This window comes from Oryzias melastigma, linkage group LG8 (genome assembly GCF_002922805.2).
Source record: "Oryzias melastigma strain HK-1 linkage group LG8, ASM292280v2, whole genome shotgun sequence".
NCBI lineage: Eukaryota > Metazoa > Chordata > Actinopteri > Beloniformes > Adrianichthyidae > Oryzias > Oryzias melastigma.
Genome location: NC_050519.1, coordinates 14580368 through 14594568, shown reverse-complemented (window position 1 = coordinate 14594568; position 14201 = coordinate 14580368). Strand labels below are relative to the sequence as shown.

The 14201-nt window shown below is 40.5% G+C and overlaps 1 protein-coding gene across 1 annotated transcript in view; it reads right to left on the bottom strand.

The window, feature by feature from the left end:
* Window positions 1-14201, bottom strand: part of cacna1aa (calcium channel, voltage-dependent, P/Q type, alpha 1A subunit, a) — a gene marked incomplete in the record, with an annotated part of 94472 nt that overhangs the window by 3377 nt on the left and 76894 nt on the right. The window contains 10 exon segments of the mRNA XM_024272748.2: window positions 1-448; window positions 2362-2627; window positions 4529-4745; window positions 7045-7083; window positions 8203-8316; window positions 9641-9773; window positions 9865-9980; window positions 11682-11782; window positions 11957-12064; window positions 12389-12494. Coding sequence (XP_024128516.1) covers window positions 1-448; window positions 2362-2627; window positions 4529-4745; window positions 7045-7083; window positions 8203-8316; window positions 9641-9773; window positions 9865-9980; window positions 11682-11782; window positions 11957-12064; window positions 12389-12494 — 1648 coding nt within the window.

The following is a 14201-nucleotide window of genomic DNA, read 5'->3' as shown; positions in this document are numbered from 1 at the left end:
GTGGCAGTGGGTGGTTAGCCAGGACATGCGGGTGGGGGTTCCCACCCTGCATGGGGTTTGGCTCATAGGCAGGCGGTTCATGGTGCAGCTCATAATCCTGGTTGTAAAAGCAGCCGTCCCCTTCAGCCGAGCCCCCTCCGCCACCTGCGTCTCCCCAGCGGGATGGTGGTGGGTGGTGACCCTGGCGGGGGGCGCCATGGTGAGCCATCGGCAGGCCGGCGGGGGGAGGGCCCTGGACTTGAGGGGGCTCTGGAGAAAAGTGGCGCGGGGCGGGGGGTCTGCTCTGGGGCCCTCCAGGAGGCGCAGGCATGGCCTTCCGGACTACAGGGGAGTATGTGACGTGGGGCCGAGGAGTGGACGGCGTCTGAGGCAGCTGTCGGCGGCCCCGCCGCGGCGTACTGGTCCCCGAGGTGGAGGGGACGGGACTCCCGCTGACCGAACTACTGCCCTACACGAAAAGTGAAAAAGCAAATAAAAAGAACGAACCACAAATTCACCGACAGAACACACAGAGGAGAGGATGGAAAAAGGAGAGCATGAACAGAGAAGAGAGTCCAGAGAGACGGGAACAAGAACCGCAGCGACAGGGAGCATAAAAGCACCAGTCATGATTGAAGTGCAGCAGAGAAAAAGACATCAAATAAGAGCGGAAAAGCATGGAGAAGTGGATTCCAAACAGCAGCATACAGAGAAGCAACATGTCACGCAGAAGAAAGAAAACAAGACAGGAGAAAAGAGGGGGAGAAGGTTTCATTTCAAGACCAGTCAGTGCAGAACATGCAGGGTAAACATGTTGACAAAATGTACATAAAATGTGTTTGATTTAAACTAATTGCTGGGTTTGTATCAAACGTGTGTTAGCAGACTCAGCTGATTCTAGTAATTAATAAAAATGAACAGAATTTTCATCTTCTTGACATCTATTGCATTTGAACAGAAATAAACTTTAATGTCCCCTTTAAAAATGCTTAATTCAGCTTTCATCTTAACTAAATTTAGTAATGACTAATGATATGTAATGATAATTGTGTTTTTAACAAGTTTTTGTGGCATTTTTCTGTTAACAGAGGACATACATTAAGAAGCTTAAAATTGCATTTCTGAGTTTTTCTTTGATCAAATCGTTGTGAATCAGGAAACAAAAAAATATAGTTTGAAAAAGAGCATGTTTGTCACGTAGACAAAAAGATAGGAGGGGCACAGTTTCCCTGCCACGGGCTGTCAATAACAAAGAGAGGAAGGGGGGGGCGGGGTTGCTCTATGCCAAAAGTCCCGCCCACATATCCAATGAAATATAGCCGCTTTGCAGAAACTATGTCCTAGATTTAGTCTAAAAACAGCATAATCCCAATTAAAACACTACTAGTAACGCTTTAAAAATAGAACAAAAGATGATCAGAGTGAAGCTTTCAGTAAATACATTTAATAATGACTTAAGGGGAAAATATTTTAGCAAGGAAACGCTGGTCAAATTGAAAAAGGTAGAAATAAAGCAGAAAATAGAACCCTTCCCCATTATTCTTTTTTCAGTTTAACTTTATTCCCTCAAAAATCATTAAAAAGGAAGGATTTTAAACCAATCTTATTAAGTTTTAGAGCAAAGACAATTCTAATTATTTTTCAAACACATAATAAGAAAGAAATAATCAAATCTCACATTTTCTTTCCCAAGTCATCACATTTTGAGGCATTATTAAGGACCTATAGGGTCAAAAATAGACATATTGGGTGCAACCAACTGATTTTTTTCGACTCCCCAACATCCAGGCTGCAAACAATGCTGTACCGGGACGTGCACCGCACCGGTATCCTAACCCGGTACTATGTCAGACAAAACAACCGGACCCCTAATTTAATTGGAACAGCCAGGACTTCAAAAATCTGACTTCAGAAAGTGGCGCAGAGGGGTCCTCAACCATGCGTCAATATGTGACAACTTGGGAAGGAGAATGTGTTGTAGTAGTGGATGATTTTAAGACAAGGAAGGAGGTCAACACAATAACTATCTCAAATATACATTTTCATGCATATTTGTTTGTTTACTGGGGATCACTTTATTTTCACAAACATTTATCTTTGAATTTGCATTATATGCTCTCAGAATAATGCAAAAGACAAGAATAATGACATTATAAATGATACAAAACACATCTTTCTGTAAACAACACTTTTATCTTTACAGCAGCATACAAATTAGCTATATTAATTGATCATCTTATCTAAAACTACACAATAATGTTGATGAATTGTGGGTAATATTCTGTGTGAATGGACTCTCCTGTAGTCGGACTGCATCTGGTACTTTCGGATGAAAAGTGCCTCCGATTTGACCCGGCATGCACACGCTGACCCAGAACCCACCTGTCTGTGAGTTATGCACTCGCGGCCCTCGCTCGGCGATCTCGACCAGCGGCGGTCCCGTTCCCTCTCCTGCTCGCGCTCCTGCTCTCTGTCTCGAGAGTGCCTGTGTCCATACTCTCCCCCTCGCTCTGCTACATAGTGCTCCTTATCCAGGGAGCCCTGGTGGCGGTGATGGTGGTGGTGGTGCTTTCGGTCTTTGGACCGGCCCCTGTCCCGGTCGCGGTCCTTGTCTTTGTCACCTGACTGGGTGTTGTCGGTGCCCAAACCTGAGGACAAAGGAGGATTTTGTGCTTTATGAAAGGACTCAGTAATCTGACATGCAGAGCTGCAGATTTCAGGAAAACCATTAAACTATAGACTACTCTTTCATACGGTCTTTTAACCCCTTTATTGGTATAATTGGCAGTTTTTGCTTAACTTTGAATTTACTCAAATATAACGCTTTACGAGTCCTTCCAGAACTGGAGGATATTCTATATCCCACCCATCATATTTCAAATAAACCATATACAAACTACTAAAACATGTAGTTTCTAAATAAGTTTATTTTTCTTGAGACCAAATCTAGAGACAGTGAGGGTGTATTCAGACTGGAATAGTCCATTGGTCCGGACAGTCACTTATTTTTGTCCAGAGTCTTGAATCTTGTGTTTGGTCTGTAGATAGACCTCCTTGAATTAAACTATTTGAAGCCAAATTTTTAAACAAAAACTATGAGACCAAAGATCTTTTCAGTCATTGAACAGGAATTACGAGGGCGGGGCAAAGCAACGAGAGAAAGAATAATGGAAGTCCTACTTTGCAATTGGGATAGTTCACATTTTTCGCTGACCAATTTTGAACGTGTGTTTCAATGTTAGGTACAAGACTTTTTACTGCTGCTTTGGCACGGCAGAGGCATCCGCTACTCTCTGTTTACGCCACGTAAAGACCAGCTATGGTGGCCATTTTGGTCCACTCCGAGCATGGAGCATATTCAGACTGAGGAAAATAAGAGCCAACCGGAGCTCAGTCTGATTGGAAACGAACCGAGACCAACTCTAAATACAGGTCTGGGAGAGTTCCTGGTCCTGGACCAGGGTCTGGTTGGGTGTATTCAAACAGAAAAATTGCTCCAGATTATCGGGGGAAACAAACTGGTTCATTTTAAGTAAACCAAACGTGTCCAGTCTGAATACACCCAAAGAATACTTGAAAATAGTTTTGAAAATACCAAATAAGTCTGGAGTATTCAATAAAAATACCATTTCCCCTTGCTCCTCCACCCTAATGTCCAAAATACATTTTAAATAAAATAGCTAAAATTACATTTAAAATATTTTTGTTTTTATTTTTGTGGGAAATTCCTTTTCATGACTGTCCAATTCTAGAATAACCCTTACTTTGTTTTATTTGTATCAATATTTTCAGCACTACCTTACCTGTATAACTTAACAGTTTTATGTCACTGAATTACAATGCAGCAAGTGTCTTTTGTATTGCTATCGCAAAAAACATTGTTCAAAAATTACAGACACAAAAATCATCTATGACCTCAAATTTCTGACTATATCACAAGCAATGTTCAAATTTTGGCATCAACCCATTATTTCTTTAACTATTAGCGTAAAAATTCAGTCAAAGTTTTAAGCTTTTTTCATATTTTACAACTATTTACATTCCTAATTGAGGGTAAATCCACACTTTTTACTTTTAGCTACATCCTAAAACAAAAGAGCAAAAGGTATGTGACGCATGAAAAAACAACAGTCTAAAGGATTTTTCAAAGTCTTGGAGGTAAAACAAAAACATAAGCAAAAACACATCTGGTTTGTAGTTGGAATCTTCAAAAACGAGTGGAATCGGACACTTTGAGTGGCCATAGATGCCCGGTCATGTTATTCCTACACTCTGGAGGGTCTGTAGGAAATTGTAAAAAAAATTGCATTTAACTTTATTATTTGTAAAATTTCTACGTAGATTTTTTTTAAATTAAATTATTTTCTTTATTGGTTAAAAAAGGATTAATTAAACATCTTGTGATCAGTTTTCACACTGATTGTGATTTTAGGTCTGGTGTGTTTTCAAAGCAGAGGATCTCGGGGCTCAAAGACCGGATCAGGACAGTAGCACAACAAATAATTCTTCTCCTTCTGATGGGAAAGACAGAAGTGCTTTCCCTCCCCACCTGTGTCTGCGTCGTTGTAGCGGCAGAGCGACCTCTCCGACGCTCGATGGCTTCTGTCTTTCCTCCGGTGTCCGTGCCTGGAAGCCCTCCCCTCCTCCGGTATCGCCCTCTCGGTGTTGTATTCGTCGGCCCCTCCCTTACCTCTGTGTCCCCTCCCGGACCGGCTGTGGCCCAGCGATGAGGCGGAGCGTTTCATGGGGCTGTTGTCGTGGATCGTCTAGCAGAGGAGAAGAGAGAAAAAACCACCACACGATGGAAGGAGAGGCGTTTCGTTTGACTTTCAAGTTGTTGGGGTTTTTTGTGAGCGATGGAGCAGGAGTCAATAAGCATGTGTATGAATGGGGTCTGCTTCTATGCAACTTTAACAGCCAGATTCTGACAACTCACCCCAGACTGCACAATTCCATAAATAAATAAAGTATTTGGCATGCTTTATACAGAAAACAGAGGCAAAAATAAAGCTAAATTTGATCATTTGATCTAATGTAAAAACAAAAATAAGGCTAAACATTATTTTTAAGATCCAAAATCAGCAAATGTATTCATACTAATTTAAATAAAAGCTGAAACAAGAAAACAAATACAGATACAATCAATGCAGTGAGAATATTATACTTCTAGAAATCTATTTCGGTTTTAGAGAGGAAACATTGTTCTGCAGAAACTAGATTTTGAATGTAATTCAATCAGAAAGGAATTCATTTTTCATTTTTTGTCTTTATTTATTTCTCAAGACTATGTGATCTGGTTATGATTTGATCTATAATAATAATAATAATAATAATTTAGAAACCCTGTCAATACTTAAAAAAAGTAAACTATTTTTAAATAAGCAGCAAAACTAGTCAAAATCTGATTAAAGGACAAAAATAAAAGAATTAAGTCAAAGTTACATGTTGGCATTAACACAGACCACATCACTATCCCATCTTTAAAGACCCACTCTGATGAAATTCCTGTTTTTGCTGTTTTAACACATTCTTGTAGCATTTTTCTCATGATGGAGGACATATATAAAGAAAATTAAGCCTAAAATTGCCTTTCCGAGTATTAATTTATTCGAATCTTTTTAATCAGGAGCAGACAAAACAAAAATGCTGTTAGAAAAAGTTACAATCTCCCTGCTCCTCTCCATTCCGAAGCATAATCTTGTAGACGACTAGATCCATGTACGTCTTTGTTGGCTACGGATGGATATTCAGAGTTTAAGCTTGCGGGAGAGAGTTTGAGGGGCCTCTGGTCACATGCAAGACAATCTCTAGCAACTTTACGAAACCCTTTCAAAAACGATATTTAAAAAATGTTTCAGAACTTTATGCTTTTAGGCATTTAAATGTGAATACACTCTGACTGTCTAATAGTTTAGTGTGCACGGTGAGGGGACAGAGAACGTTAATCGTTTTATTTCTTTCAAGTCAACGTTAACAAGTGTTCAAATTTGTATAACTACGCCCGTTTACATCTGGAGAAAAGGCCGGTGAAATGTCGCTTTTTCTCTGTGAGAGAGTGTCAAAGAGAAAAAAACGGCAAAAAAGGTTGAAATAATAGAGAAGAAATGTAAAAAAAGGTCTAAATCCTCAAACGGCTTCCGGACGAGGACTTCCGGCCAATGATATCACTGATATTACAGGGAGTGAGATTTTTGGCTATTAATTTTCGAGCGCCATATTTTTTCTCTGTTGTAAGATCCCCTTAGAGAGTCTTAACAGATGGATGTCGGGATGTGGGGGCGGGCTTACTCCCTGACAACAGTCCCGCCCACCATGAACTACTACAGAAACTGTAGAGAAAACAAAGGTTTATAAATTCCACTGGGGACACTTTTAAAATAGATCAAAAGCTGATCAGAGTGAGTCTTTAACACCAATAAATTCCTTGAAGATGTTGCATTCAAGGACGCGTTAACTTTTCCCACTTCGACGTGCTTTCATACAGCCATGCATGGCCTTTGGGGTTGTCCTTGATCGTCTGCTTCCATATTGGGGAAGCCCCATGCCCTAAAGAGCAACAACTATGGTTCCAGAAGTTGCTAAACTGACTTTTCATCAATGCAACAATAATTAAATGAGCTAATATGTATGAGTCAGCAGGTTTTCTCCTTTCTCTCACACACTCTCACACATAAAAAAACAAAAAACTTCATTGATCTTCTTGCATGCAAGTAACTGCGATCAGATTCAGGTGCACTGCAATAGTCAAGCACACAAGCATGAGGACACAAAGCAATGAAGCACAGGCAGCAGCTGAGCAAAGAGGCACGGAAAAAGTCACGGGAAATCTTCTGAGTTCAGCCTAATTCCAAACTTATTCTGGTAAGTGCATGAAAAGACGGACAATATAGAGATCAGGTTAAAAATTAGGCTGGCTGGCAGGTAAGAAAGAGTTCATGCTGTGAACACACATTAAAGAAACGTTTCCCCTAGAAATAATAGACACAAAATGAAGGAACATGTAGGAGGAGGCAAAACAGAAAAAACACACAGTAGAGGGAGAGGACAGAAAGACAGGGTACATACACTGAGATTACTGCCGCGGTGCTTCCCTTTTCTCCGCTGCTGTATGAGCACAGAGAGGACACACACAAAGCCACAAATACACCAGAAGTATGGTCACAAGTAGAGCAAACACAGGGAGGGGAGAAGGAAAAGAAGCAAAGGATGAGTTGACACAAAACGCAGAAGAGAAGTAAAAATGTTGAACCCAAACAGATGGAAGAGGGGTGTGTCACGATGGAGACCAGAAACGAAAAGAGAAGGAGGGACAGAAGACACAAGAAGGTCTGATTAGACATTGAAGCAGCAGTGAAGGTGAAAGAGAGACACTTACCACCGATACTGGGAGTGGTTTGCACCACAGACACCAAAATGTTTCATCGACAGTCACAAAGGCAGGGACCACAATTCAAAAAAGATACGCACAAATGGATTTGCACTCACACACGCATTAAAAAAAAGAAGAAAACATGAACCTGACACACCCCTAAACACACTCGTACTTTTCTCAGTCCTGCTTATACAAAGGATATTAAACATCAATTCAAAAAGATTTTCAAAATAAAACTAAAAACGAGTGTTTGCGTGTGCAGATGACAACCAGAGCACTCACCGAGGAATAAATGCATGAAGGCAAAACAACCACAATTTTAAAACCTTCATACGGATGGAAGATGAGAAGAAATGAAGACAAAAAAAATGAAACAAAAAGTCTGACTTTGCTTCACCGGTTTATGACTTTAGCGAAAAATTACTTTGTTGCCTTTAGAGGACTTCTTTAACTCCTTAACACCTAAGACATCGCTGGTGACGCTTAAAAAGAAAATATTTAACTGTTTATGTTCTTTGATTTACTGTAACTTTTTAATCGTTTACATAATCAACATAATTGTAGTAGATTCTGAAGGAGAAAAGCGGCGTGAGCTCACGCCGCTTTTCTCCTTCAGAATCTACTACAATTATGTTGATTGTGTTGACAATTACAAAAATTACAGTAAACCAAAGAACATAAACACTGGTGTTAAAGGGTTAACTTTTGTAACTTCTTATGGAATATCTGAGCCTTTATTTCTAAAGCTTAAAGTAATTTAAGCTTGAAGTCAAACTTTTACCAAACAAGATGGAGAAAGGAAAAAAAGAAAATAATGGGGGAAATACAGAGACGGTGAGAATGCTGCTCACTTGGTTGTCGCCTGGGAGGCGGGGCATGGAAGCGGCCCTGCCGTGGCCTTCCATTGGCGGAAAGTGCTCAGTATCCGAGTAACCATCCTGCCCCATCTCTTTCATCTCTACCGTCTGCAAACAGAGCAGGAGAGCAGGAGATGGCTGCCATGAGATCGGACGGGGGAGCATGGGGACAGATGGAACAGTCTGGAAATGGGGACTTTAAAGAGACAAATGTGATTAGGAGCATCACTTTGTATGGAAATGTATGAGGGTTTTTCTTTTGTATATATCTGGATCACGCTTTAAGGGGGTAATAAACAATCTGTGATCTTATTTAGATATATCCACTCGTATTCGGTTGACGAAGAGTACTTTACTTCGAAAAAGGACAACTTGGGGACACCCCAAAACATCAAAAAGTGACATGGAGGGGTCATTAACCGAACGTCAGTGTGTGACGACTTGGGGATGAGAATGTGTTGAATGCATCAGTTATCTCATCCTTTGCACTAAACCTCTCCAGACCTCTGTGTTTGGATGATGCTCAGGCTAGTGAGGCCTTCCAACGAGGCCTGAAAGGTCAAACGGGAGATGTAAACAATGGCGTCTGTAGCAGTAACTGTATATGAAAACTGGACAGAGTAGCTACTCAACCTTGATGGTTCCAAAGAGATGAAATTAATAAATAAGAAGCTAGTCAGATTACTATATTTGTCAACAACAATCCTTCTTGGTCTACTTCCTGTTTTTACTTTTTGTTGCTCGTTCTGATTTTTTTTCATCAAGTTATAACCTGACCAACCAGAAGCCTCATTAAAAGTATGAGGTCTCACGTCGAATGTTCAAATCGTTGATTGACCCACTTTTTGATTGGTGAAAATGGTTGCCATAGAAACGGCGACTATTTGGACCAATCACAGCGCACTGACAATGTCTGCTTCCAAAATGGCAGCGTCCATGTCATGAAAAAATGGGGATTCAATTTTTGTTGAAGCCATTTTTCCGTGAGTGACATCATGCCCACTCTGTCCAGTCCTCATATACAGTCTGTAGACTGAAATGCATCCATGCTCATAAAAAGGAGCGACACATACATGATGTCTGATTATGGAGAACTAAAACGGGAGATTTGAATGATGGCAGTGAGGATGGTTCAGGAGCTCTGAACTCTGGTGTTTTGCACCAATGTGGCTTCCATGTCAGGTACAAATAAGTGGAAGGTATCAAACAATGTGCTCACCACAACTGCTTCCTAAATATCCTCCCAGTTGTACTGAAGGTGACAAGTTGTCGAATTGATAGATCAAAAATGGCGATTAACTATCAGAGTATTGCTGACATGGAACTACAAACTCTACTTTGGTGTTAAAGCGTTCACATTTTGATGTGTTTTTGAATGTTGAAAGATCCCTTGTGAGGAGACTTGTGTGCAGAGTGTGTGTGAGTTGTGTACCTGTGAGTTGCTCATGCCCCGCAGGCCGTCCTCAGCGTGTCCTTCTGGGCTCCAGCTGCCAACCTTCTGGGACATCGCCTGAGCACGAGCGGTGACCCACGATTGGCTCTCGGGGATCCCGCCCTCCACTGGTCTGTGACATTCACACCAAAACACACACGTCTTCCCGCTTTGATCTACACCAACAGAAATGACCCTGAATGTGCTGATGGCGCCAAACTCACAGGCTGTTGACGGCATCTGTGGTCTCAGGTGGAGGCAGAGCGTTGTTCAGTCCCGGACCACCGTCATGGTCGGGAGTGGGAGGCTCCACGCGCTGAAACAGTAATGGCGTTCGATTCTGTTTGAGATATACAACATGGCCATCGCCAGCTATCAGGCAGACTGACGGGATGGAGGGAAAAGGAGCAGAGCAGTAACAAAAAGGAGCAAAGCCAGGCAAACACGGTCATGGAGAAGCAGTAAACTCCCAAGCCAGCAGAAGAAAGGCTGCATTCAGTGACCTACGGAGTACGGGGAGCTACAAGGATCAATAAGGAGGAGGTCATCTCCTTAAAGCTGGATCACAGTGAAGAGCAGAGATCAATTTAGGCCTCATATGTCGACCAGAACAAACTTGCACATATAAAGCAAAACAAGAAAAACTGAACTACAAATAAAGATATTAAAAAAAAGTAAAATAAATAAGTTGAGTTTGGTGAACCCCAAAATAAAGACATTTAAAATGCTGCCATGACTACAATCCTTCTGCAGTGCTTTGGCCCAATGCCTTTATAATAGAAAGCCTAAAAAGTGACATTATATCAATTAGCAAAACCTCTGTAATTTGTAACATTTAAAATGAGTAATTTTCATCAAATAAAATCTTTAAGTTGATGCTTTATTCAACTGAAGCATTTAATTTGATAAAAAATTATATTTTTAAATGTAGCAAGTTATAGAACTTTTGTTAATTGATACAATGTTTCACTTTTTACAGTTCCTAAACACAAGAACCCTTAACTATGCCACTGCAGCACAGTGTTAAAAAGTTAAACTCAACAAATCAGCACATCTTGAATTTTAAACGTCAAAGTTAGTCTGGTTTTAAACTACCAAAACATTCAAAAATGTAAAGATATAATCTGCAGGCCGATACTTTAACCATATAGTGACACCATTACCTCGTGATTTATGCACAAAAAGACAATAAAAGAAAAAAAATAATTAAATTAACATACAATTTCCCGATAGTCCTTTTCCAAATTCATCTTTATTATTCCTACTAAAGTTAAGGTGCAAAGAATCATGGGAAAAAATAGAATTAGTAGGTCAGAGAGCTACAACAGTGAAAAATAAAAGAAAAATTAGGAATAAAATAATACTTAATAACTGCTAATGGTGTGTTAGAGTGGTCAGATTATGTTAGAGAACATTTCAAAAAGACGTGCAATGAGGAGGATGCAGCTAAATAAAATTTTTTATAAAATTTCCTTTGCAAAAAAAACACAAAAAAATATCATTGCAATATTACTTAGTAGGACCGTGAGTTTGTCAGTCAAAACCTTTAGAAAATAGCTGATAAGGGTAAAGGGAAAGTGCCACTATGCAGTGCTAACAATCCAAGGTTGCAAGCATGGGTGATGGAGGGTTTGTTAAAGCAAGGAAGAAGCCATTGTCGAGACCTTCTGGAGCTGTGACAACACTTGAGTCTAAAAATAATGTTGCTTGCTACACTCTGTGGAGTCATTGCTTCCTCCAATTTTATTTTTTTTTCCATTGGGTTGATTTTGAAATCACTAATCCTAACAGTGTCCACAAGGTGGCAGCATTTATTTTAGTGCTCAGGAAAGAGCTGGATCAAATGGTGAGATCTTGGTGCACTGACTGACTGAATGGGGACTCCTCCCTGATTTTCCGAGAGGCTGTCACAGCCCAGGCTAGGAGAAGAGAAGCTACACACCTGTACTCTCTTTTTTTTTTTCTTTCAGCGTGTCAGTCTGCCTTTGGTTTTAAAGGATCAGGTGCAGGCAGCATGTAACCCCACAAGAGACTGTAATACCTGCTCGTCACGAAGGGCTTGGGAGCGTTTGATCTTGCTCTGCCGGTAATACTCCATGATCATCATGGCGGCATATATTTTTCCCACCGTTAGGTCTGTGGCTGCAGAGAGAAAGACAAGTTTTCCAGAAGATTTACAGCCACTGTGAGGAATCTGAGCAAAAAGAGAAACAGACTAAAGCCCAATACGCGATCAATGAAAATGTTCACCAGAGCCCGGATCGATTTGATTCTGATTTTCTTTCGAACCACTCAATTCAACCGTGCAGAACTTACACTTGTGTGGCGTGACCAGCAAATCCAGGGTCTTCTGGGAGAGGTTGGGCCAGATCGCCATCATCTCTTTCCTCAGCTCTGCATCCATCTGGTGCTTGTCGATCCCGCCTGAGCACATTCAGAACAGAAACGAGCGCATGCACACGCGTGCAGGCACATGCACGAATGTATGGAAACCAGCACCCAAATTGATGGTCACAAATGAAGAAACACACAAAAATGGGGTTAAAAAAATTTCAACATCAAGATTGATTTAAAGAAGGCAAGAGACAGAAAAAAACACAATAAGTTAGTTTCTTTAGCAAGAGGGCAGCAAGAAATAGAAACTCACTACATATTGTCAACGATCTACAATCTAGTGGTAATAGATTAAAAAAACAAATAATCTTAAAAATAAAAATGCAAAAAGACAAGGTTCCACATCATACATACCCTTGGCAATCTTAATATCCAGAGCTGTGCGAATCAGAGCCATGAGAGTGGAGTTAAAGTGGACGGTGTTGTCATCAGCCACCGGCAGGTCCATACGCAGCAGTCTCTGCAAAAAGCCAACCAGGGCGAGTGGTGAGAACATTGAGGAGTAAGTGGAGCGTGCAAGGAACCCCCAGGTGACAAGGGAGAGGGGTGCCACTTTAAGAGGAGAGGGGATGAGGGCGGGGGTCTTACAGGAGCTGTGCACAGCATTTCTACCAGGTCTGGACTGCAAGGGTATGGTCAAACAGTCAAAAGGGATTTTTAAAGGAACCTAAAAGTACATTTCCCAGAATCCTCTAGTTTAATATTTCTTCACTAGCTATAAAGAGATGTGGTGATGTTTGGACATTTTTAAGATCAGTCAGTCTTTTTTGATTAATACTCAAGGAAACAATATTTCTCCTTCAACCTTAATAAAATGTGTTTTTATCAAATTGAGGAATTCTTTTGGGTCAAGTCGGCTCAAACAAATAAAGGAGTGGTTGACCATACCTTGTCAGCCTGTCTGCCTGAATTTAATGAATTTAATGCAATGGGACAAACTCAAAGTAATGAATCCTTTAACCATATTTTATTAATCTTTTAGGAGAAATTAATTTCAAAAGTCATGAGTTTGCCTTTTTAATTTCAAACATTTCTTCATATTAATGACTGAAATCTAAATCTCTCAGTGTGACATATACTATGGATAAATCATAGTATAGACTGAGCAACAGCTCCCCCTAGAGGTTTGGAGGTTTACAGGAAAATTGAACAGAAACCCCAAAGTACACCAATAAATCAAAATCACACCTCGTGATTGCTCTAAGGAGGAAATCTTTGATTTATTGGTTTGATACTTTGAAGGTCTTGCTGACTATTCATAGAATCAGACAAAATACTGATAGACACAAACTTACGGCGTGATGTTCGTGTTGTTTGGTGACGAAAAAAATGACACGTAAAATCAGTGGCAACCTAGCATGCAAAGGATCATGCACCCCCCACCCCCATTCCATTTGATTGCATACTCTTTATCCACCCCTCCCCCCTTACTCCTTCTGACACACCCCACCCTCATGCAGCATGCAAAACTAGCACACGATGCATTACAGGACAAGCAGCCATGCAGCATTTCAAAGAAAACATTTTTCTGTTAGCAACATTCAAAATGACTTTGTAAGTTGTTTTTATGTGGCTGTTATTGGAAATCTGACGGTGCCACTCTGAAATGATGGAGTCATTTGCCCCATGGCTAATTCTCTGAGGTGTGGAAAAATGAGCAGAAGCTTGAAAGGTTGATAGGTGAGAGAGAGCAGTGTTCTGTGGATGCAAAAATAAATAAATAAATAAATAGAAAGGCCACCATGGAGGCATCCGTCTGACTACCTGAATCACTAGTTCACAAATAGGCCAACATATATGAATCAAAAAGATATCCTACTTTGTGGGAAAACTGGTAAAAGTTTATGGAAAAGAAATTTTAATTTTATTAATCCTCCATGAAAGTTTCATGTTCTAAAGAGTGGCTGCAACACTACAGCTTTGTTTAGGATTATTCAGCAGATGTTGGGATTCAGACTTTATGAATCTTGGCATTCTGAGCTTAAGCAAACAGATCAAACTTCCTAAATGAAAACATTTGCCTTAGCTAAAACCTGAACCCGACTATTTGTTGTGGGAACCACACTAGAACCATGCTCTCCTAATCACAATCATGTCCAACAAGAGTTTATTTCTGGGTTTTTTTGCATAATTTTGCCACGAGTGCGACTTATATTAAGCGCGACTT